General features: G+C 40.4%; 2 protein-coding genes across 6 annotated transcripts; both read left to right on the top strand.

Annotated features, from left to right (window-relative positions):
- The first annotated feature begins 9,146 nt into the window (after positions 1-9,146).
- On the top strand, positions 9,147-21,853 carry eda (ectodysplasin A). Of its 3 annotated transcripts, none has more exons than XM_074648316.1 (8): positions 9,147-9,657; positions 16,878-16,977; positions 18,892-18,930; positions 19,211-19,381; positions 19,736-19,770; positions 19,896-19,947; positions 20,373-20,503; positions 20,799-21,853. In XM_074648316.1, exons 1-8 carry the CDS (start codon positions 9,289-9,291, stop codon positions 21,057-21,059), a joined length of 1,158 nt encoding a protein of 385 aa, XP_074504417.1. In that variant the 5' UTR covers positions 9,147-9,288; the 3' UTR covers positions 21,060-21,853. The 3 variants fall into 3 exon arrangements, with proteins under 3 accessions (XP_074504417.1, XP_074504418.1, XP_074504419.1); XM_074648317.1 differs by having other exon boundaries at positions 20,373-20,497; positions 20,799-21,212; XM_074648318.1 differs by lacking the exon at positions 9,147-9,657 and adding an exon at positions 15,104-15,322.
- A 282-nt stretch (positions 21,854-22,135) lies between these two features.
- On the top strand, positions 22,136-25,366 carry LOC141775193 (tumor necrosis factor ligand superfamily member 13B-like). 3 transcript variants are annotated; one of them, XM_074648315.1, is made up of 6 exons: positions 22,136-22,403; positions 22,529-22,616; positions 22,735-22,791; positions 22,875-22,975; positions 23,078-23,222; positions 24,599-25,366. In XM_074648315.1, the coding sequence occupies exons 1-6, from the start codon at positions 22,218-22,220 to the stop codon at positions 24,712-24,714; spliced, it is 693 nt and encodes a 230-aa protein (XP_074504416.1). In that variant the 5' UTR covers positions 22,136-22,217; the 3' UTR covers positions 24,715-25,366. The 3 variants fall into 3 exon arrangements, with proteins under 3 accessions (XP_074504416.1, XP_074504414.1, XP_074504415.1); XM_074648314.1 differs by having other exon boundaries at positions 22,137-22,403; positions 22,875-22,987; XM_074648313.1 differs by having other exon boundaries at positions 22,875-23,222.
- The last annotated feature ends 133 nt before the right edge of the window (positions 25,367-25,499 follow it).

Here is a 25,499-nt window from a genome sequence, read left to right as displayed (position 1 = left end):
AATAATTTAAATTTCTGGCCACTTTGGGGCAGCACAACAAGTTGCAAACACAACATTTCTCAAATTATCACCTTATAAAATTGTATGTAGGCAAACAGTTGGCTATCTACACATTCATGGGGCATCATTAGCATTCATTTAAAGTCTTGTATCTGGCCCCCAGACAAATGTTAATCCATTCACTTCTGTTGTCATACAAATAAGTGTAATACTGATGAATATTTTTTACTCTTTGGAAAAACTTGTGCTATAATTACTAACTATTAGCTGAGCATGATTAATGCATTTTTAACAACTAAAAACATTAATTAATGCTTCATCAGTGATGTGTTTCTTTTTTGTGATCCATAATATAGTCGATACATGGCATGGTTGTATTCCTCTGGGGTTTCCTCGGCTCTCCACTCCGTGTCATGTGAGTGTTCTGCATGTCTCTCAGGTCCTCGGCTTTTCATTAATAAATACAATTACAGAACCGTGTCTCTGCTGATGGTGCTGCAGTGCAACAGACAAGGTTACTCACAGAGGAGTACTGCTGAGCTCAAGGCAAGGCAAAAAATTACAGCCTGTACAGCAAAACATCACTGTTTAATAAATTGCCTTAAACAGTGACAACTTGGCACAGGAAAGAAATGCTTTTAGGGACAGGAACTTTCAAACTTCAAGTACTAAAAGAAAGTTTGAATTTTAAACTTATGCCATTTCACAAATGACTATGTGTAATGTGAAAGGATAACCAGACGCTGTTCCCCTCGACATCTTTCAGCTCATTGTTTTGGTTTTAAGGCCAGAAGCTGTACTGTTCTCATCATCGTTACTTCCAGCAGCAGCAGGCAGCTGTTTTCAGTGAAAAAGCTCTAAAAACCACACAGTACGCTGCTGCTGAAACAGCAGCCAGACAAAGTTAGCGACTAGCTAAGTAGTAATGTGTTTCAGTGTTCTACTGTTCTACTGCGTTCAACCGACAATTTTGAGGTACTTAAGGTACTTTTTTTTAATATTTACATTTTATGCTACTATATACTTTAACACCACCTTTTGTGGTAGCAAATACTGTACTTTTTACTCCCTTACATTTATTTAACAAGAATAGTGACTAACATTTTAGATTTCTATTTTTACATATAAAAACATATTTTCTGTTTATAAAATATAATGCATTGCAATAATAATCCTGTATATAGGCTATATACTGTATACTGTAATTATTTAACAATCTTAGTTTTTACTTTAAAGGGACTGTTTGTAACTTCTTACACATATAAATCAATCCGGGTCGGTGTCCCATGCACACTCACGTGTGGCTATGCTGTTCAGACTCAGACTCCAACACAAACTACATGGAAGCACCAAAACCGCAAAGTTATATCTAGTGAAGCCCGTCTGTTAAACAGTGTTGGCCGCGGTCGGAGGACGCCGGGGAGACCAAAACATTTTTCTGAAGAATTTCTGATTCTTACAAACAGTCCCTTTAAAACTCGTCGACTAATCGATGAGCTGATTTAATGGACAGATCAGTAAAACTGAGTTTCTCTACAAAGAATCACACACAAGCACCACTTATAATCTTGTTTAAAAGAGATGTACTCATAAGTTTCTTTGAAATAAGTCATTCAGCATGAAAAAAGCATATAAAATGACTAATCGACTAAAGAAATCTTAGTCGACTAAGACCCAAACAACTGATTAGTTGACTAATCGACTAAGAGGGGGCAGCCCTAACACTGTCCCTATTCAATAAAGGCAAAGCCCCCCCAATATGATATTAAAACAAAACCAGTTAATGAATAAGTGCAACCCTGACATTGTATTGTTTACTGATTCCCCTGAACAGGGTTACCTTGAGAAAACACACAAAACAACCCTTTGCATGCTAAAAAGGCCACTAAACTGCACCAATTCTGTGTGGAATAAGAAAATCAATTACCAAAGTGTTTCTAAACTGAGTTCCACACACACAGTCAGCAAATAGGTGGAAGCAGAGAGAGCGACGTGAGAGTACAAACGCAGCACAGTGCAAAAAGAAAGGCGGAGAGAGAGAGAGCTTGCCGATCTTGATAAGGACTCTTCTTAAGACAGGCACCCACAATGAGAAGGAATTCATCATTGTCCGTGGAAATGGGAGACATTGTTCAATTTACAGGAGATTTATAGGTAGGAAATCAAATGCCACAGCATATCAATTAGCCAAGGTTGCACCTCCGCAATTCAATATGCCGAGACAATGACTCCTGAGAAGGTAATGTTAGGGGCGGAGATGTCTAAAACAATTTACTGCAATATTGGATGGTATTATTCTATTAGCTATGAATCACTTTAGCTCCTATGTGATTCCTTACGATGGCAATAGAAAGTCGATTTTAATTTGTGCTCTTTTATCAATGGGTATAGGAGAAAGGAGAAATTTGAGACCAAGCAGCCATCGTCTTCCAACAGCTTGGTGCAGTCACGAGCCTCAGCCAACCACGCAAGTCTCCATGGTAAAATATAAGAGTGCCTATTCCTCCTGCAAAACTCTATCATCTGGCAGGGAAAGCCTCTAAATCTTGTTATAAGCTCAGAGAGGATAGAGTGGCACACCATTTATGAACGCTGCATTGAAGCCCGCGGGACGTTATAAGAATTATTCCTGTTTTTTTTTTGTCGATGCCAGAAAAACAATCACGACAACAAAACTGGTTTTAATTGTCACAGAGGCTTTAGAGTTGTGCTGTCGGAAAAGAGGCAGCAGAGACAGATTTGACTCAGACAGTGGCATTGTGTTGAGTTTGACCTTTACGTCAGGGCTGTCTGTCAACTTTCCACAAAAATGACAAATTATTTTACGTACAATTTGATAAATAGTCTAAAGCTCATATATATATATATATATATATATATGATGATGACCTAAAAAGGTTTTTAAAAAGTGGGTTGAAATCATAGGAGATGCATGTGCCTAACTATTCCAGTCCTGAATTATCTGCTTCTCAAAGTCATTGTGCCTGCTGCTTGGATGAAAAGCGTGGCAAACGTGCTTAGGCTGAGCCCTCAGTCACAGGCCCTATGAGGGTTACTTTGAATGTCTTTCTCTCTACGATTTCACTATCTTATATTCTAACAATGGAGAAATGACTTCCCGGGAGAGGGAGAGAGAGACGGAGGACGCTTAATAATGATCAACAGTCCACGGAGAAGTTATATAAAGATATACATACAGAATGTAGAAAATAAGATGTTCTTTCATTTTCATTTTTCACCCAATACGAAGCTGTTTTAAGTTCAAGTTCATCAGAACGCTGGTATGCAGTGTTATTGATTTATGGCTTGGCAATGCTGCCCTTCAGTGGCAGCTGACTAGAATCACTTTTTTTTCTGCAGATGAGTTGGAGGAATGCAACATATTGCGCCGAAGAGAAATAGGCTGAAATTCTCACCTTCTTATAGTAATCAACTTCGTGCTGACAACATTTCACAGTGATGAAATAGCCATATTCCGATGCCCAAAAAGTCATTCCTCTCCATTATTTCCTTCCACAATATCAAGTGAAACCCAGCGATTAGTCAGTGTGCCGCAGGGTGAGCTCATATCATGAAAGAGTGTACCTCTCTGTAGGTCAAGTGCACTCAAATGTCAGGTTTTGTCCCAAAGAAATAAAGACAGATGTTTTGTGGCACTTGCCTGAAAACTAATCTAAGCTGGTGATCCATCAAGCCCCCAAGTTTTTCAGCCCAGCTCGGTGCGCCGGTTTCATCATCTTGAGGCTCAAGGGCGGACTGATCCACAGGCTACCTCCTTGCTTCAGAGATCAAAGTGCCTGCATCTGAAAAGAACAAAATTAAGGTTGACTTTGGATGTTGAAAATGTAGAAACCCAAGTGCCACATTCTATCTTCTTAAAGCATTGTCCTCAGCTGGCTTCTTGGTAACATAAATGTCAAAACTATTCCCCAAGTCCAGCTGAGTGACACGTGTTTAGAGTATTTGATGGTGTTGTACACAGAGCGGTGCTGACCTCATCGTGACACAGACTCCCTTCCAGGCCCCGCTATTGTACCTATTGTACCAGACGGGGTCCAGATGCAAATAAATATAATTGCTTAATGTGTAGTCTTTTCAAGAACATCATTTGCAATACTTTCCCACGCAATATTTACGGTTCCGAATGAGTTCTTCACGCAGGACAATGGATGCACTGATTCGACTTTTTCAGTCCTGATACCGATAGTGACACCTGGGCTTTCGGCCGATACAGAGTACCGATCTGATACCAGTGTTTAATTAATAAGCTTTATGCCTCACTGTGTGGAAGTGACTTGGATCATTCATGTGTAAGGCAAGATCAAGCTTGACTTAAACATGGCTTTCCTAACTTTATAAAACAAAGTATAACAAATAAATACATATATATATATACAGTATATTTACTGTATTGTTATTTATTATTAAAATAATAGGTTGTACACCAACAACTTGGCAAAGAAAAGCTTCAAAATTAACAGGAATTACAATTTAAGTGTAAACCTTTTTAATGCAGCAACACATTGATCAAAACTTTAACAGGAATTAAAATTCCAGTATATAATGTATATAGTATATAAACATAGAATTGAATTTATTGGATCGGCCCCATTGTCACTGATATCCAATCCAGCTGTTGGAGCCAGTATCGGCCCGATATCTGATCCGGTATCAGTGTCGGTGCATTCCTACACAGGATCACCACTCTATGTGCCAACAACATAACAAAAAAAAATGCCAAACAAAGAACACTCATAGAAAGGTAGCATGTCCAAAGCCTACAAATAGGGTGACCAGGTGTCTTGGGTGACTTTATGAGGGACTGCGCAGCATTTCTATCCCTTGTCCCACATCCTTCATATTGAGACGATGTCCCACATTTTCATTGGCTCCAGTTTTTAAAAGTCCACTACAGTCTACCACTGCAGGACAGACGCTTTTCTAAAATCTGGCTTTTATCCAATTGGCAATGAAGAAAGCAGGGAAGGCTGTCATCACGGGGCTGTGTTTGCTGTCACTCAAACTGCACACGCGTGGGTCAAGTGCAGATTAACATTTCACAGTGTTTGCTATTCCCAATGGGGAAAATTTAGAGTCACCACAAAGTCACAAGCTATGCAGATTTAGGCGCAATATGATGGAAACAAACCACAAAGAAAAAGAAATGCAGCTACAACAAAGACTATGAAACTACTTATAAGTGTGTGTGTGAAGCTGGTGGAAGGCAATTCTCAGAGTTTTTTGTGAAATTTGCCAAGCGACACAGTACATGTGAATCTCACAAGAAATGTGCGTCTCAAAAAGAGATAGATAGATAGATAAATAGATAGATAGATAGATAGATAGATAGATAGATAGATAGATAGATAGATAGATAGATAGATAGATAGATAGATAGATAGATAGATAGATAGATAGATGTACTTTGATCCCAAATTGGGAAATGATTGTGTTACAGCAGCAGGTTATCCAAGCAATGCACAGGAACAGTACATAAAATGTAGATGTCAACACTAAAGAAATATATCCATAGAATACAAAATATAAAGAATATTGGAATACACTATAAATATACCTGACTGCTACAACTAGCATAAACAATCTAAATTATAAACATAGAATAACCCACTATATACATTAGCAAGTGTGCAATAACATACAATATTCATTAGCAAAGTGTGCAAGTTACAATGTTTTGTTCTTTAATAAAAAAAAAAAATTGAGATAGTAAATGTGCAAATGTAGCTGTGTAAAATTCAACATGTGCAAGATTATTACAGACTAAAACAGAATGAATGCTTGAGACAGAAACTTTAGAGCCGAGTGTTCTCTGTTGGACAGAGATGAGGTGTTGAAGAGACTTATTGCTTTAGGCAGGAGATGTGCCGATCAATGGATGCATTCGGGCAAAGCGTAGAGATGTTACAAGATAAGGGGCAGAATAGAAATGTTTCTTATTTAAGTTAGACAGACATTATATCAAAATTGTAGACTACCTCTCATTATTGAACACATTGTCATTAACATAGGTACAAACAGATACATAGACAATTGGGAAAAAAACAAGATAAAACAAAAATAATTACATACACATTTCATAATGCCAGAGTTTGTTATATACATCATATTATATAAATGTAATAATTTAAAAGTCTTAATGGCTTTTTTTGTTTTTAACATTGGCCAAGATGGTGCTATATTGTTTGAATTCATTAATAAAGTGCAGGAAAGTCGGCTTTGTTCCTGACCATTTTTTCTTAAGAGTACTAAAGTTTCCCAAAAATAATAAATAATTGTATGATATACAGCATGTTATCTTGACTCAAAATAAAGCATTACATCAAACATATGTATTTTAACATTCATTTTAAGTCCCTTTTGTAGAAAATTGTCTACATCAATCCAGAACATTCTTGTATATACATACGTTAAAGAATAGATAGGAAATATTCTCTTTTTCAACTCCACAGAAATCACACTTATAATCAATATCCAGCTTGAATCTTTCTAACAAAAGTATACCTACCTGGTAAATTCTATGTAATATCTTGAAAGACACACTTCCTTAATTTTGTTATTGATACAGTATTTATCACATATTTTCCAAGCTGTCTCCCACTGTATAGCTTTTAAACATCAGACACTGACAACAACAATAATATCAATATCATGTGCAATACTACTTTTTACATTCTCATGAGTAATATCACTCATTGTTCATTGTGTGCAATATTAATGTCCAACATGTGCAATATTACTTATTTTTCTGTTTTTTTAGCACTTTACCTTTGTTTATTTTACTTATTTTATTTACTAATTTTACTAAATGTATCTTACTTAATTGTTATTCTTTCAGGCACTGGTGCTAAAAATAGTAAATTTTTATTTTATACACTTGTATTTTTAAACACTTGAACTTGTTGTAATTTTTGTTGTATTTTTGAGCAATCTCTGGCACAAGAATTTCCTTCGGGATTAATAAAGTTCTAGCTTATCTTATCTTATTTTATCTTATCTTATCTTATCTTATGAAGTGACAGTAACATAACTGGGTGTGTTCCTAATATTTTTGTTATAGAGCACTTCGCTTTCAATATATATTAGTAAATCCAATATAAATATTTTCCACACAATCTTCTGAATTAAATGGTTGATCAACAGCACCAGGGGTTTCGTAGAAGTATAAGGACATGTTTCTGATATAGCATCGAAAACAATAACATACTTCTTTGTTATGTTCAAATTTTGTATTGGTTCAAAAAGTACAATGAAGCAGTACAACTATAAATAAATCAATGTTTTACATGTTTGAAACAGTTTTATCCTAGACCCGTATTTCCTAACACCCCGTTCCTCTTTGTAGTGATGGAGATAATGTGGTACACACGGAAAGTTTGACAGTGTACACATGGGATTACATTAAATGATCCCAGAGAAGGGAAAACTAAAACTAAATTAATAGATGGATAAAAGAAATAACAATAGTAAATAGATCAGGAAGGAGTATGTATACCTACACACACCTACATATACCCATATACTGTACATATGTATACATACGCATATAAATAATAATAAACCGTAATACATAAACCAAAATAAAAATATGCATTGAAGGAAGCATACTTCTTTAAGTTAACAGGCATTTTTCATTTATCTTAGCATTACATCAAACATATGTATTTCAACATTCATTTTAAGTTTCTTTTGTAGAAAATTGTCTACATCAATCCAGAACATTCTTGTATACAGTTAAAGAATAGATAGGAAATACTCTCTTTTTCAACTCCACAGAAACCACACTTATATTCAATATCCAGCCTGAATCTTTCTTTTTATAGCAATCCCTTGTTTTAATTTCATTATTGTTGACTTTTTGTACACACTGTTTTAATTCAACATTTTATTTTGGCCTTTGTTTTTATGTTTTTATTCTTGCACTATTTTAACTTATGTAAAGCACTTTGTAACTATGTTTGGAAAAGTGCTATACAAATAAAGTTTTTTATTATTATTATTATTATTATTATTATTATTATTATTATTATTATTATTATTATTATTATTAAAAACATAAGTTTTACCGGGTAAATTCTATGTAATATCTTGAAAGACACATCCTTAATTTTGTTATTGATACAGTATTTATCACATATTTTCCACGCTTTCTCCCACTGTATATCCTCAAATAAGGAAGACCAAAAACATCTAGATGAAGTGACAGCAACATAACTGAGTGTGTTCCTAATAATTTTGTTAGAGCACTTCGCTTTCAATATATAAGTACATCCAATAAAAATATTTTCCACACAATCTTCTGGATTAAATGGTTGATCAACAGTACCAGGGTTTTGTAGAAGTATAAGGACATTTTCTGGAAACAATAGCATACTTCTTTGTTAAAGGTCCCATATTATGCTCATTTTCAGGTTCATACTTGTATTTTGTGTTTCTACTAGAACATGTTTACATGCTGTAATGTTCAAAAAACACTTTATTTTCCTCGTGCCGTCTGCCTGAATATGCCTGTATTTACCCTCTGTCTGAAAGGCTCCGTTTTAGCGCATTTTGACGGAATTGCAACGAAATTGCAACAGAATCTCGTTGCTAGGAAACAGCTTGGGTCCATGTGTACTTCCTGTCAGCTGATGCCATTCATATAAACTGCAACCAGGAAATAAACTGGGAAACATTTAGAATGTTTACATTTAAAATTGTGTCAAGGGTCTAAATATTGTATATTTGTGACATCACCAATGGGCAGAAATCCTGACAGCTTGTTTCAAATGCAGAGTTTCTGAATACGGGCCTTTTGTATTTCCCTGTGGATTCAGTGTTTCGATATTTTCACAGTATTTATATAGGACTTAAGCCTGCTTTATAATAAAAAAAACATGAAAATCTCACTTTTTTACAATATGGGACCTTTAAGTTAACAGGCATTTTGAATTGATCTCACAGGCGTTGCAGCTGCTCAATGTGTCCATCAGGTGTCGCTCCACTCCTGCACACCTGGTTCCCTCCAGCCCTCCAACCAACCCTCCTCCAACCTCTGGCCCGGATTGTCTGGGCTCCGTAATTGTCCCTCGACCAATCAAAGCAGAGGTGGGCGGGTCTCCATTGTTACTACAGATAACTCGGGAGAAGTCTGCACCACCACTGTAGCTGCTGCACCACCTCATATATGAGTCTCCACGCTCAATGAATAACAGCCGCGGCCCGCGCGAGAACACACACACGAGCCTGACTATGCCGAGATAAAGAAGAGCGTCTCTCCGTCTCCCTATAATGGCATGCCATGGTGATGGTGCTGGTTCCCCCGCGCAGCAGGAGCACTTCCCGGACAAAGTGATGCCCCTGAGGGCAGCAGCAGCAGCTCCCTGCACGTGTAACACTAACAAGAAGTGCACCAGGAGCAGTCGGAGCAGCAGTGCCGTCTTCCTGGGATTATTCCTGCTGTCCTTGTCTCTGCACGCTGTCACCCTCGTCTGCTATTTGGACCTGCGCTCCGAAATCAAACGGGAGATTATCCACCAGAAGCGGGACTCAATATTGACACTAGCGGGCAGTGACCTGGCTGACCCGGCGGCGGTGCTCTCCTCACCCGGACACCCGAGACCGGACTCCGGCAGCAGCCGCAGCGCAGAGGAGCATGAGGTAAACATTCTATAAGTGTATTAAAAAAAAAATAATGTATCAAAATGAAGAGCAATATTGGTAAACATTCTAGAGTGTAACAAAACAAAAGAATGTATAATGAGGTAAACATTCTAAAATGTAACACAAAAAAAAAGAATGTATCAAAATGAAGAGCAACATTGTTTCCATTCCTCAACACGGAGGCTGTTCGTGTTCATTCACCTCCGTTCAGTGCTCCTGTTGCCGGATTCACGGTGTCAGGTTTGTGCTCTGTTATGGCATGTTTCTTGGGCAACTTCTTCTTCTACAGTAGCCTGTCACGAAAGTTTTTGCCAGCTCAGTTTTCCACACAAATATGTTTTGAATGAGAGCTCCCGTGTGTGTGTGTGTGTGTGTGTGTGATCTCCTTGTTGGACAAAGATGCACAAAGGTATAAGCTTTAAAAAAAGGCTGTCACCTGGCCAAAGTCTCCAGTTCACAGGTAAACACATCCAGCAGGGAGGAGGCATATCAGGGAAGTTATAAGAGAGGTATAGGGTGCTGATTCATAGAAACACGAGGCTGCTCACAGTTAACTCATTTCCTTTATTTTCTCCTTAATCAAATCAAAGATGCACAAAGGTATAAGCTTTAAAAAAAAGTCTGTCACCTGGCCAAAGTCTCCAGTTCACAGGTAAACGCATCCAGGGAGGAGGTATATCAAGGAAGTTATAAGAGAGGTATGTGGTGCTGATTCATTAAAAAAAAGAAAGAGGCTGCACACAGTTAACTCATTTACTTCAGCTTTATTTTCTCCTTAATCAAATCAAAGTTGCACAAACGTATAAGCTTTAAAAAAGTCTGTCACCTGGCCAAAGTCTCCAGGTCACAGGTAAAAACACATCCAGCAAGGAGGAAGCATATCAAGGAAGTTATAAGAGAGGTATATGGTGCTGATTCATAAAAAAAGAGGCTGCCACAGTTAACTCATTTACTTTATTTTTCTCCTTAATCAAATCAAAGATGCACAAAGGTATAAGCTTTAAAAGGCTGTCACCTGGCCAAAGTCTCCAGTTCACAGGTAAACACATCCATCCAGGGAGGAGGTATATCAAGGAGGTTATAAGAGAGGTATATGGTGCTAATTCATTAAAAAAAAGAAAGAAAGAGGCTGCCACAGTTAACTCATTTACTTCAGCTTTATTTTCTCCTTAATCAAATCAAAGATGTACAAAGGTATAAGCTTTAAAAGTCTGTCACCTGGCCAAAGTCTCCAGTTCACAGGTAAACGCATCCAGCAGGGAGGCATATCAAGGAAGTTATAAGAGAGGTATATGGTGCTAATTCATAAAAAAAAAACAAGAGGCTGCACACAGTTAACTCATTTACTTTATTTTTCTCCTTAATCAAACTACATTTAACCCAGTTTGTCTTGTTCCTAGAGCTCCTTCCCCACCCTCAAACAGACTGTGAGGTGGATGCTCAAAACTTAGGCATCCTGCCCAGCTGGATTCACAGAGATGGGGTCAGTCAGTGTGCTGGAGCAGGTGGACGGGAAAATGAACTGGATCACCAGCAGGTGCAAAGCCCCAAGGGCTGATGTAAATTCATCAGGACTTAGATGGGGGCAGTTGGTACTTGGAGCGGAGCCAGCCTCGTCTCACATGTGTTTTCCTTTCTGGCAGCAGGGCTGATTGAATGTTCATTGTGTTGTCTGTGGCTTTGGCAACAGCTGCCCCCCTCCCTCCCTCCTCCTCCTCCTCTCCATCACAACCACCACCACCACCACCACCACCTCACACTCCCTAATTCCATCAGTACAAAGGGACCAAGCGTAGGTCTCAACTTTGCTTGCTCAATTAGCTCACCGGTTGTGTAAGCAGAGAGAAAATGATCCACTGTGTGTGGGGCATTGGCCGGACTTTTAGTTGTGCAAAAAGCGTCAACTTGATAGTCACCCCAGAGGAATGGAGGCTTTCATTCCTCTGTAGGAAAGATTAGAGATCAGTTGCCTGGTGTTGGTGTTTGCTCCGTAACATTTTCCCCTCACAAGTGGGAAGCTCAGCCTATTCATTTAGTCGTCAGCGTGTCCTCGGCTAAGCTTATTTTAGTTTGGTTTCCCCGGCTGAAGCCCAGCGAGATGGGCCCTGCTATTCAACCCAGATGGTGACGCTTCATGAGGTGAAAGACTGTGGCCCAGCTGTAAATATTTAACAGCGCTGTGATGCTGTCCTTGCCAGATGTCTGCATTAAACAACTCTGATTACACATCCCACAGTTTACATAGTTGGAGAAACAGGAGCATGTGGCATTTGGACGCAGCGGCCGCACTTGTTAGCTTTTCAGGCATTTCCTTTGAAGAGTCTCTTTTGTTGAGCTAAAAATTGTTTATTGGATTTTTCACACAAGTCTTCATCAAAGGATGAAGCGATTTCATGCGACGTGCAGGTATACAGACAAGTGTAACAGACGTGGAAAGTCTTCAGAGAAAACAAAAGCAGGAACAAACATACACACCACGTAGACTTGCATGTGATCTCGCTGACACGGAGAGTGCATAATGTGCTTTGTCATCCCATAGTGCCAGTGGATCAATGTGTAACCTCAGTTCAGATGAACTCAGTCCGCTTTGTGGTCGAGTTGTATGTTGAAAAAGACAAGTGGCGAGGCTTCATGTAATAACAGTGCGTGTCAGATAGTTTTCAACTGGTCTGGTCAGCGTCGAACATCAAACATTTGGCACGATTCTTTTGTTTAACGTCTCCTCGAGTCAAACAGAATGGAAAGAGAAGGTTTCCTCGGCTGAGATCGTGGTATCAAGGAGGATAAAGGTTATTTAAACTGGATACAAAAATGGAAAATGACATTTAGATGAGTTTTAAGATGTAAATATCTTCTCTTAAGTGCTCGTGGAAAGAAGCAAAGGGGTTTTCTTTGCGTCAGGCTGAAGTGTTTTAATGCTTAAATTTGATTTATGAAAAGAAAACACCGTCCCGTGTTTATTCTGGCAGCAATTTAGTTTGAATCTAACATTACATTTTATTTTTTCATCCAGTTAGGGCACATTTGAATGCATTTTTTTTTTACCCCATTTTTGTCACCTTGTACTTCAGCTACGACTCGTCACTTGTTTTACAGCCCCTTACCAAAAAAAAAAAGTCAAGTGGACCTGTGAAGGCATAAATGTATAGATCCACAACTGATCTGAAGACACTGATCATGTCTATAACCCCCAGATAAGGATCCAGGCTATATAAGCTGTAACACTACAAGTGTCTGATCAGTTTTCAGAATGTGTCTGTGAACTTGAGGTGAGTTGTAACTTGAGTTGCGGGGTGCTCCGAGGCGAATAAAGAAAATAAGGCAAATGCTATCGAAGCAAATTTGTAACAATATAATACAATTTGAGCCTATCCATATCTGTCAGGATGTCTATACAATTTTTATTCCCTCAGATGCAAGTACAGAAATAGACAATATTGTTGAAAGGTTTATAGATTTTCAGAGATTTTCTAGCAATGATACTCATTGTGGCAGGAAAATATACAATAGAAGCAGGAAAAGAAATGCACTCAAAAATAACGTACCACTTAACATCTCACACTCTTTCCAATCCAGCTAGTTGCTTCTTAATGAGAGCAGATGATCTGGTCATTTATGATCTGAACAAACACTCTTTCCCTCTTCAACAGCCACAGTCGGTATGCCCTTAAGCAAGGCATTAAATCCCAGCTGTCCAGCAGATCTGCGCAGTTCCCAACAGTAAAAAGCCCCTCCCAGGTGTGTGTGTTTGTAGCCTGAGTGTGATGCGGGACATTACTGAATAAGAGCAAGTGTCACTCCCAGACAGCCTCGTTCACCTGACCTCAGTGAGCGACACGTCATAAAAGTCAAACCCGTGGAATATTTAATTGTGTCAGCTCAGATTTTATTCTTCAGCCTAACATTTTTCTTATAACCATTATATGAAATAATTCTCTCCTCTGATGTATGCCTTCAAAGTCTCACAGAGAACAGATGCTGAAACATCTGGAGTCTAGTTAACGGCTATTAAAAAAGTCAGTTTGATGGGACACAAAGTCCTCAGCAGCGTACAAGCTCTGGGGCGCCGGGGTGGGCTGTCACCCACATCTCCTTTAATTGTGACCAGCGCGTGATTAGTTAAAACAGCAGTATCGTATGTACAGATGGGAGCGAGCCCTCCGTATCGGGAATTAATCAGCAAGGACACAAGTGTCATAAAAGCACAAGGCAGAGGAGGTCGAAACATCAGAGATACGCGGCTGCAAACTTTTCCAAAGAAGACTGAATTGTCTTGACAGACAGACGGCGTAGACGCCCAGTAAAGATTAAGTCCAGAGTCGCAAACATCTACCAAAATAATAAATTCTCAAAGCATTCGCGGCATTCAGCGAGAGGTCGCTTTGCCAAGCGGTGTTGCAACAATCTGAAATGTGATTGGCTGCTGACAGGCAACATTTCCCCTAAGGTTGCGCTCCACAGCTTTTTTTAGATGACAATCTATGGATGCTGTTATTAAATTACCCGAGTTATGGTTTAAAACACATGGCCTTCCAGAGAGCAGTGTGTGATATTGGCTGAGGTACGGACACTCCTTTTTAGTAGGATATTTAAGAAGAAAACACGCTGTCGCAGTCTCAGCAGAATGCATGCTATTCAAGTTAGTAATGCCTGCACAGCAGTGATGGGCACTCAGTCTGCATTTCACCTCCTCACCTTGAGTTTCACCTCCTCAACTTTATAACTTCACATTCTCAACCGCAACATAGAGACTAATTATCACTGCTAGTGTGAGATTTAGAGGCGTTACTGCAACCAGAATGTCTGGCAAAAAGTATTAGTCAAAAAACACTCAAGCTGTAGCCTTTTATTTTCATAAAAAAGCGTGAAAAGTTGTGAATTTCTGTGATATACAAGTGCAGAAATGGGGAGAGATACAAGCCGTTGTAATACTAAGTGTTAATAGGGCAAAAAGAAGTCCTGTGATCACTAAATTACACATCCCTGGGGTGACTGAATTTTAGTCATATCCTTGCGGAGCAACGGGGAATCGCGTTGTCTCCACGCAACAGCACCCCCCCCACGCTTTGAAGATTTGAAAGCCCTCTAATTAATAGCATTTTTTCCCTTGTGCTAAAAAAGAATGGTTTACTCAATAGTTGGCACTTGGCATACATACCAACACGTTGTCATCCTGATTTACTGTAACTCTGCGTGCCTTTGAAGGGTATGAGGGCTGTAAATGTTGTAATGAAGTGAAATGAAGCAAACAAGGGGCGCAAAGCCATTCCTCATAGTCGTATAATGGAATCGCTTTTTTTGCCTTCATGTGCAACAACAGACGCACCAGAGTTTTTGGTAGTAGCCTTAGCAGATTGCTTGTTTGTTTTTTGTCGTTTCTGCTGGGGCTTAATCTCGGGCCAGAAATTGGCTGTTGAATCATGTTTGGCTGTCAGAACAGACGAAAGTGTAATGCCATATGCCTGAACATACACCCCGAATCCTTTTGAGAGGTAAAAAGCTCCCTATATGCCAACAGCTGGAGAGGAGATGTGGAGACACCTGCGCGCCAAATGAACAGCGAAACGTCGCCGCTCGCGGGAACATCTGGAGGTCTGTGCGTCGACGAACCACTCCAACACACACTCCTCCACCGTCGGGCTGGAATTCCCGTGCTTATAAGGTCAGACGCGGCTGGCAGCTGGTCAGGGATGTAGACTTTAACTACTTTGCCCAGCACAGCCAGCCGGGGGGGTGTTTGACATGATGCAGCTCATCCCTCACCACATTGGAGGGGAGGGAGGCGGGGGGGGGGTTCCCACATCTGAGACGAGGTATAGAAGAAACTAGAAACATAACTTTTTCTTGTCTGTCTTCTTATGGTCTATCAGTGGCTCTGCTTGGAAAACCACACAAAGAGGCACTGGGAGTTCACGCTGCTTTTTCCGGAGAAGGAGATTTCTCGCCGTCGGGGTTTTGGAGTAAACATAACAACTAGCTGTGTTTACGTGAGCGTCACAGCTGGAAACATGGAGTATGTCATCTTGTACCCAACTGGGATGGGCCCTTGTGGAAAAAGAGAGGTCAAAGTGCCTGTCAGTACGCTTGTCTGATTCATTCCCAGCAGTAAGAATGACTGATACATCATTATTTATTATCTTTTGATCCCGCGCTAAGGGGCTGCACGTGTCACTGCTTTGGAGATGTCAGTTATCCAAACTCCAAGCAGATGTCCGGCACAAATATCAGTTGTCTGGTCGTCTGTCTTCAGCCATCGAAGGCCTTTATGCTTCACACTCTCACCATTATTTATGCTGACACTCCAAAGTGTGACCGAAAGCAATCTCTCGTATATTGCGGGGCTCGACGAAAAGGAGGCTTTGGGTGGTCTTGTTGTGTTTCCAGTGCTGAGTTTCTTTGTCTATCAGATTCTGGGAATCCTCCAAGGATGTGATCACGAAAACTGGCTGCCCTAACAGAAAGCGACTTTGAAAGAAGCGTTTTTAAACCGTCCTTAGCACGACACATTTTTTGTTGTCGGAGTCGGTCTCGTCTCGAGCGTGCTACAGTCAGGTCAGCGCGTCCTACGGAGTTCATGTGAATGTAGGTCGACCAGAACCAGTCACATAAGAACACAGGCATGCGGTTTGCCCCGCCACTCACTCGCCCATGGGAACACCCCACCACTGTAGCATAGCTTTCTCTGTTTTTAGGGATGAGCTCAGAGCAGCTCCATCAGATCCTTTTTCTTTTTAGCTTATTCATGCTACCTCCTGAATAGGGCTGGGACCAGGTGCCACATGAATGGGTATTGCTCTCAGATTAACCGCAATTCATGTCCTCCTTTTGTATAAAAAGGTGAATTTTAGAGCAGTCGTGTCGAGGTGACTGTCTCAAACGGCAGAAACACAGACAAAAGTGACTTGGGTTACAGGATGTGTTACAGCCCCAATGGGACAGACAATGACTTGGCCACAAATGAATGTGCTTGTCTGACAGTGTCTCGTGTCTTTTCAAATGCCCCAAGTTGTGTCTGTGCAAACATTATACCCCAAGAATAGAAAAGGCCACTTGTAACATGGGCTTCGCTCTCGAATACTTGTATCCCTTTTGTTTGCTTTCATGGAATTAATATAATATATAAGGTATTCATATTCTGAGGAGAGTCTCTGGCCCTCTTGAATTTCCTTCTATATAAATTTTCCATTAATATTTTTCTTTTGTTTTTTTTTCACCAGGAGAAGTTACTACACAGACATAGCGAATTCCACGCCACAGAGGACCACAGGGGCATAACTCAGCGGGCGAAAAGAAGTCCCGGCAGGCAGACAGAAACAGGTACCATCATTTACTAATGCTGTGTCATGTCCTTACACCTTGATAGAGAAGTCACATACCGACACTTTATTGTCTCCTACTTCACCCTTCTGTATTTGTCAGACTCAAACTCCAAATTCAGTACCAATAATGACCAAAAAAAACCCACAAACCATTGCTCTCTGGTGCACCTGCATCCATCTGTTTTCTGGATATGTACTTGGCGAAGGCCTCGTCGTCTGTTGAGCAATGGTTTCTGTAACTCGTGTTTGTTTGGAGGGGGTTCAGTACGGTGTAAATAACTTTCGGGGGACTTAAAGTGGCTCTTAAATTTTCATAACAGTTTGTTAATGGTTTCTCACTTTTTGCGGAATTGATTTTTTACTGCTTTGTGCTTACTTAACAAAGCAGCTCCACCACATAATGCTGCCGAGTTTATAGAGCAAGAGATTAAATGGCATGGGATTGATTATTACTTGGACAGCAAACAAAGACAACAAGGAGTTTGGGAGGGTTTCACCAATTTGAAACAGACAGCGCAGCCAGGCGCGTTGATTTCCCCCGTCTCGAAGTAATATCAGGTGCCTGAAATATCTTTTCTATCTGTCAAATAACCAGTTCTCGAACTTCAGATTCCAACTGTGTTATCGGTCAGATCTGAAAATAAGACCAAAAAAAATTTACTTTGTCAAACATGCAGTCATTTTTAAGGAACCAGGTGGTCATTTTCTGAATCATCGGAGACTTTGATGGTTTTCATTAATTCCACCGAATTGATTCATTGTAATCAATAGCTCCGCAGAGAACCACATGGCCGATATGTCTGAATTAGCTTTTGTAGTTTGTGTTTAGAATGTGAGCAATGCAAATAAAAAATAAAAAAAGCGAAGCCTTTTGAAGTTTCATGTCTGAGTGCAACAAGTGCAGCATGATCACAAGGCATTCCAATGTCTGTGGCGTGACACTGAATACTTGAGGGGGGAGTTTAGTGATTGTGTTTAAATTAGAAGAAAAAACTCACCTTTGAGACTTTCTACATAAATCAGTAAAGTCCCGAGCCTCTAAACACTAATCATTCCCAGGTCTCTCCTCTGCTCTCAGCGCACAGACAAAGGCTTTTGTAATCTCAGCCTTAGATGTGTGTTTCTGTGTGTGTGAGTATGTGTGTGTGTGTGTGTGTGTGTGTGTGTCCTGTGTTTGCACGTGTGTGTGTGTGTGTGTGTGTGTGCGTGTGTGTGTGCATTCTGGGCACTCCTAACGGGCACCAGATTCCAGATAGGGCTGCTCGTTAAGAGAAATCTACGCGGATGCATCCAGTCATTTAGCCAGAGGAGAAACACTGGCCATATGTTTGAGGGGGACTCAAACTGTGAGGTTTTAAGGTTAAATGGCCTTTGTAGTTGTAATGACATGGTAAACACAAGAGCAGCGAGACGGCTTTTTGAAAAGGATTCTTCAGCTGCACACAGAGCACACACACACACACACACACACACACAAGGGCATTTTGTCTTTCAAGCACTGACATAGATGCCCCACCAACATCCATGCACGCACACACAGACACACATGGTTGTAAAGGGGAGACTCACACACACACATGTACACACACTTTCATCTGCATTCTCCATCTGGGCTTAATTCAAAGAAAAAGGATTTTGGCAGGATAAAGTATCTCTCTAATGATCTTCTCCAGTTCCACTGCCTGTGAATGCTTAAGGCACTTGTTCATACAGAGGAGGTGAAACCACACTTACAAATTACTACACTAGAAGATACCACAGACTGACATACCTCCACTCCAGTATTCAGAGCCCAACATCTGAATCTGTTATTTTAGGATACCTACACGGTGCGAGCTGTTATCCGAGATGATGATAATTGTTCGGGAGACCATTTCAAGCTTAATAACCGCCCTGTTTTTGTTCCTTACAGAACCGACTGGAAGGGAAAGAAGGAAAGAGAAGAAAAAAGGTAATACATAATAATTCAGTGAGCTTGGTCATTTATTAGACTGCTACCCTCTGCCTACTTTCTGGAAGTATCCCTGAGGTGTGACTTGGGAGTGATTCAATATTTGATTCCGTCCGTCGGGCACATTATTCCTGCCTCTTGCCTTTCTTCATATCAGAATTTACAGTCTGTACAGATGCTGTACACATTGTAAATTTGTGATTTTAGGCTATATAAATAAAATTGACTTGACTGTCAAAAGATTAACCTTTGCCAACCATTTTGCTTTCTCTCTTGGCAGGGAAAAAAAGGTCTGTGCCGGGCCCCCCTGGTCCCCCTGGTCCCCCGGGCCCACAGGGGCCGCCGGGCATCCCTGGAATCCCCGGTATTCCAGGAAGCAATGCTGTGGGGCCCGCTGGACCCCCTGGACCCCCCGGGCCACAGGGACCTCCGGGCACTCAAGGTCCAGCAGGTATTAAAACATAAAAATAGAAATGACGCGATAACACGCTGCGATAGCCAAGAGTGGAGCCGGAGGACTGGAAAACACCCACGAGTTGAGAGATTCGTTCTTAGATTACACTATTTTCCCCGCACGCAGACACGTTCCCACACTAGAAGGGGGCTCAAGTTGTCAAAATCGATGAACTCATTGCGTTCGCAGTGAGAGTTTCTGATGCGGGATGTCAAACACAGTGTGGGAGAGCAGTGATCGTTCCTTAAACTATTTCACTGTTTGTTTTGTTTTAATCATCATCATCTCCTTTGTTCCCCGGCAGTGTTGAAGGCCAGAAATTTATCATGTCTCTCTCCCTTATTGTTGCAGGGGTTCCCGATAAGACGAAAACAAAAGAATTCCAGGTAGAGTATGTCAGCTATTGAAATTAAATTTTACCTCGCACACAATCCCAGATGAAACCGCTGTTCTCGTGTTTTACTGTGTATAAAGATTACTCAACCAGAGATCTTTTTCTGTTGTTTTTCAGCCTGCAGTGGTTCACTTGCAAGGGCAGGAAACAACCATCCAAGTGAGAGAAGGTGGGTCCTCTGTCTATTCTCAGTTGTAGCTGCACCTCTGTCTCTGACACAAAACAATAAACATGTCATAGACTTGGGTCTGCAACTCTTCTACTTTACACAGATTTACACCAGAATAAATATAAGATTTTACAGTTAAGAGGGCTGAATGTTGCTACCAATATTTAGTGTAATATTAAAGTAATCCTACAGCTACTGCAGGATTATTATACAGTTATAGGCTTATATAATAAATGAGACATGTGTTAACTCTGGTCAAGAGCCTCGCATGCTAGCAGATTTAGGGTTACCCTGTGTCTAAAAGGAGTGTAAGCATCGTTAGCAGGCTTATGTTTTCTGCCAGTAATGAGCTCTGGTTGCAGTTAAACACTGCTGAAAGCTGTTTATGTTGACTGTTTGCCTCTTGTTTGTTGTGACATGTTTAGATCTGTCTGAAGGCATCCTTAGGAACTGGAAGATGGTGTCCATCCATCACCGCGTGTTTAAAATGCACTCTCGCTCTGGAGAGCTGGAGGTGCTGCTGGACGGTGTCTACTTCATATATAGTCAGGTAGAAGTGAGTACGGTCCTTGACGTAACTCTTATAATTTACAGTTTAGAATGAAAAGAACTGGCAGTCGCTCTGAAGCTAAGCGTAAAAACCTGCTCGCTTTTGCTTGTCCATAAATGTTTGAGTTATATTACGAGACATATTTCTTTTCCCGTCTCCCTAAGTGAGCATCTATAACTCAAACCCTTGTTTGCTACTCTGATATTCCAGCTGTTCCATCTTTAAGTAAGATCTTACATATCATGTGGTTTTTGTTTTGACTACCCCTCTCAGTCTCGTGTGAATTTTATGTCTCCACCAGGTGTACTACCTCAACTTCACCGACATTGCCAGCTATGAGGTGATGGTAGACTCCAACCCGTTCCTCCGCTGCACCTGCAGCATCGAGACGGGCCAGCGCAAGTTCAACACCTGCTACACGGCTGGGGTGAGCCTGCTCCGCGCCGGCCAGAGGATCTCCATACGCATAGTGTATGAGGACACCCTCATCAGCATGACCAACCACACCACCTTCCTGGGAAGTGTCAGACTTGGAGAGGCTCCATCTGCTGGACAGAACTGATAACTACACACAGCCAGCAGCCCTCTCTACATGAAAATGCCACCCAGTCTTGCCCCTGTTTAGAGGATACATAAATCCTCCAGGTTACTAAAGTTGAGGAAGCACCCGGGTGACTTTTGTCACTTTCACATTTCCGTATCAAAAAGGGCAATATAGACTGTTACACTCCCCTCTCACGTTGATTCTGTGCAAAGAGATCAGCCTCGACGAGCCTCGCCAAACAAAAGTTTCTATTTATAGTCACCATTTTGTGTCAACACAGACGGCATCTCTCTTTATAACAAGGAAGGACACTGCGCTGACATATACCTAATATTTACATATTTTTAAGTGCTGTTGAATGATAATCTTGTATCTCCAAAAACACCATCTATTCAAAATGTTTTTATTTACAGTTTGTATACATGGACATTTTAATTGATTAAATGATATTAACAGTTATTAGTAAGTGGTTTAACAAGCTCCATATGCCTCTGGGTTATAATATGATCATATACATGTTCAAAGTATAAAGATATCTATGCAAAGCTGAGTAAAATCCATTACAACTGGAGTTATAAGGTATTCAGAGAGCAACAGCACTATATATTTTGCACACATTTGCACTACAGCATCCCTGCAGAATATCAGCGATATGTTTTGTTACAGTGCTATTGTTTAGTTACCGTATGAATGAATCCATGTGGAAAAATGATAGTTGTTTATACGTCTCTGTACATATTGTATATAAAAAGGGATATACTTTTGTAAATGGAGTTGATTGATGGATTAAAATGTTTCATTTTCTGTCTAAACACATTTGTCTGTCTCTTGTGTTTGTGTAACGGGTGGTATTGATTTAAAAGGTTAAAACTCTCTTTCATATTGGACTCCGCTGGCACGAGTATTGACAAGAACAAATGACTCTCTTTGAGTGAGGCCTTTAGCGTTATTAAAATGTGGCTTTTACTCTGAAGGCGAGTTTCACAATACACTGCAAATTTGGCTGTAATCTTCATGCTATCTAAATGAGTTCCATCTTGAGAGGCACAGAGGAGATAGTTCCTCATTTGGAAACTAATTTTAAAACTGAACGTTCAGGTTTCCGGGGTTAGCTGATGTGTGACCTCACCCATTTCAGTAACTTGAGGACATCCAGTCTTTCTCTCTGGTCTCACAATGCTTTACAATGCTTTATTATCACTAGCAGCATTTATGTTTTGTCTTAGTCTTTTCCTGGTGCACAGAGCCAGTGTTTTAGAAAATGATTTTCGCAAACTCCAAGGGGACATAATTCTACAATTAAATCAGCCACGTTCTGAGGGAGTCAATGGGAAAATGGCCAAGATGTCTAAAACAAGTGAGGTATGTCATTGATTATGCAGGATGGAGTCATCTTGGACATTGTACTACTGAGATTTATGCCATTAGTGAGTGTTCAGATAGCGCTGCAATAATAAATTGTCTCCTAATGCTTTGTTTTCTCATAGGACATAAAGCCAAGTACTTTGCAAAAAGCTCAGAGTTCTCTGAAGATGTCTTCAAGGAGAGTAAAACGGGAACAGGGCAGCTGCAGAGGTGGGTTGGAGCTGAAAATGTGTCCATTAGTTACGGTCTAATCTGGTAGTGAGACAATAAACAGTACATGCTAAGTTAATAAAATTAAAGTGTTATGTTGATTTCCTCCTCTTGCCAGCTCCAACATCATTCCTGCAGTTAACAGCTAACATTAACAAACAGCCAGACACAAGAGGTACAACTAAATTCAAGTATTTGGCTTTAGCATTGCACCGTATGCCATTATTTTGAATAAGTATATCTTGCCTTCTCCCGTAGGAAATATAACAGTGATCCCTTGGACTGTTTCTGCGCAGCAAGGAAATGCAATTTCACAAAAAGAAAACAGAATTGTTGTCCAAGAAGATGGATTTTACTTGGTGTTTGGACAAGTATTGTGTCACTGTTACTCAAGCATAACTAAATTGATATTACATCTGATTTGTTCCAACTGTTCCGCTAATGTTCTGCTTAATTCACAGGTTTTGTTCAAAAGCCCAAGTACAGTTATGGGTCACATCATTCGAAGCTGGGGTTCCACTGGAACGGGGACGACATCAACAGAGCTCTTGCGCTGCCTGCAAGAGATGCCAGATGAAACTCCTGCCAATACATGCTACACCTCAGGTCAGTGAGGCGATACTGCTGGCCTGCATCGTGGCCACTTAAAGATAGAGTTCAACATTTTGAAAAATATGCTTATTTTTCTATTCTTGCCAAGAGTTAGATGAAAAGATTGATACCACTCTCTGTCTTTGCCGTAAATATAAAGCTACCGCAGCAGGCGGTTGAGCTTAGTTTAGCACACGGACTACCTCTGTCCAAAGCATAAACAAAATATGCCTACTAGCACCCATATACCTTGTTTGTTTAATTTGTACAGAAACCTGAATATAAAAGCAAAACATTGTGGTTGTACAAGTGGGCAACTTCTGGGTCAGAAAAGTGAAGCCAATGCAGAAGTGCCTTAAACTTGCATGCTTTCTAATGGCCAGCAGGGGGCGACTCTTCTGGTTGCAAAAAGAAGTCTGATTGTATAGAAGTCTATGAGAAAATGAACCACTTGATTTATTACCTCGGTAAACGTAATAAACTTGAGTTTATGGTCTCAATTGCTAGTTCCAAGTCTTCTTCAATACAGCATGATGTTCATTTAGTAAATTATGGTCCCATTTAGAGTCAAATAGACCATAAAGCAGAGGATGCTTTAGGGCGTGGCTACCTTGTGATTGACAGGTCGCTACCACGGTGTTGTCTGGTCTGGGAGTTGTCCGTGTTTTCGTTTTACAATTTTAACCCTTTCACAGTGTGTTTTCAGTGAAAGTTAATTATAACCTTTTTGGAAATGTCTTATGGCCAAAATACCGAACTCAAGGCTTCAAAATGGCTTTCCAAAATCCAATGGGTGACGTCACAGTGACTAATTCCACTTCTTCTATACAGTCTAGGGCTTTGCTGGACTATTTCTTGGCCGGAAGTAGTGACTTCCTGAAGTCTTATCGTCACCCTGAGGTTTCCAGACTGCTTCTGGCCATTTACACTTTTGTACAGATTAAACAGATGAGATAGTATGTGTTGATTTTGTGAGTTTTAAGAGGTGCTGGTAGGAGGATTTTGTTACCTTTGGACAGAGCCAGGCTAACTGTTTACCTCTGTTTGCACTCTTTGTGCTAAGCTAAGCTAATCGGCTGCTGGCTGTAGATTCATGTTTAGGCGTGAGAGTGGTGTCAATCTTATCATCGGAACACTGGGCAAGAAATTTGGGTGCATTTCCCAAAAATGTTGCACTATACCTTTAACTTTAGCAGCCTCTCCACCATTTTCTCATAACACCAAATGAGGGAAAATCTTTTGTAAAAAACCCCTCCAGTACAGCTCCAGAGACTATGCCAGGGAGCATTGAAGCTGGCCTCAGTAGGAGACATTATGTCAGCTTTTCCTTTAATTTGTTACCCATCTTGTGTCTTCCTCTGATGCCTTCTTCTGTGTATCATCTGCTACAGGCATAGTGCAGCTGCATCAGGACGATGAGCTAGAGTTGGTGATACCATACAGGCCCCAAGCCCTCATCTCTATGGACGCAGACTCGACCTTTTTTGGTGTCATACAGCTGAACTGAGACAAGACAGTATGAAGATGATAACTCTGCGGCTCGTTGCTGCAGGATGTAGAAAACTGACACTGAGCCGTGTGAGGGGATGCTGATAAAAGACAGAGTGACAGACAGCAGCAGGATAACTGTCAGAGCCTGTCATTAATCTCAGGAAAATACATAATGAACTTTTTAAATGAACTTCCCATTTCTTGTGTCAGTTTTTTGAAGACAACTTCTTTTAAAACCCTTTAGCTTTGATGGTGTATCCTTCAGGTAATCCACCTGGGCTCTGTCCCCTAGTATTGTTTATGTGCGCTACCAAACTCCTTTCATCAGTCTATTTTAACATGTCTCTTTATACCTTGCTGGGGGCTTCCCTCCAGCTCCACCACCGCGCTGTCTGTTTATTTGTTCCTCTCGTCTATTTTAGAATCGTTTCCGTTTTCCTAATATGTCAGGAACAAACAAAGGTTTAAATTTATATCTCTCTGGAGGTGTTTTCCTGGTTGACACAAAATGCTCAACACTGTAAATACTTTATCATGATACAATTTAACTTGTTAAAAAATAAATGTGTATTAGTACAAATAAATTCCCAATTGGTATTAAGGTTCATAACTAATTTTGAATGTATGCATCTGTATAATTGGTTACATTAAAGACAGAAATATGAGCATCTTTGTCTAAAAGCCTGTTTTTATCCAAATGTTTTCTTAATAGAAAAGTGACATATCAGTGGTCAAGCCTTTATTGTCTAAATATAGTATCCACAGTGCCTATCTGGTGTCCACAGCTGTTTTCTCTCTCCC

This window comes from Sebastes fasciatus, chromosome 10 (assembly GCF_043250625.1).
Source record: "Sebastes fasciatus isolate fSebFas1 chromosome 10, fSebFas1.pri, whole genome shotgun sequence".
Classification (NCBI taxonomy): domain Eukaryota; kingdom Metazoa; phylum Chordata; class Actinopteri; order Perciformes; family Sebastidae; genus Sebastes; species Sebastes fasciatus.
The sequence above is the reverse complement of the archived record's forward strand: the minus strand, read 5'-3'. Positions and strand labels throughout refer to the sequence as shown.

What these genes read in the sequence shown, in the direction of transcription:
- eda (XM_074648316.1), top strand. Translation starts at nt 9,289, where the DNA reads ATGGCATGCCATGGTGATGGTGCTGGTTCCCCCGCGCAGCAGGAGCAC. An exon ending in GGGCACTCAAGGTCCAGCAG is followed by an intron (nt 19,382 to 19,735) that starts GTATTAAAACAT and finishes TTATTGTTGCAG; the next exon opens with GGGTTCCCGATAAGACGAAA. An exon ending in AACCATCCAAGTGAGAGAAG is followed by an intron (nt 19,948 to 20,372) that starts GTGGGTCCTCTG and finishes TGACATGTTTAG; the next exon opens with ATCTGTCTGAAGGCATCCTT.
- LOC141775193 (XM_074648313.1), top strand. Translation starts at nt 22,218, where the DNA reads ATGCTTTACAATGCTTTATTATCACTAGCAGCATTTATGTTTTGTCTT. An exon ending in AGATGTCTAAAACAAGTGAG is followed by an intron (nt 22,404 to 22,528) that starts GTATGTCATTGA and finishes GTTTTCTCATAG; the next exon opens with GACATAAAGCCAAGTACTTT. An exon ending in CAAACAGCCAGACACAAGAG is followed by an intron (nt 22,792 to 22,874) that starts GTACAACTAAAT and finishes CTTCTCCCGTAG; the next exon opens with GAAATATAACAGTGATCCCT.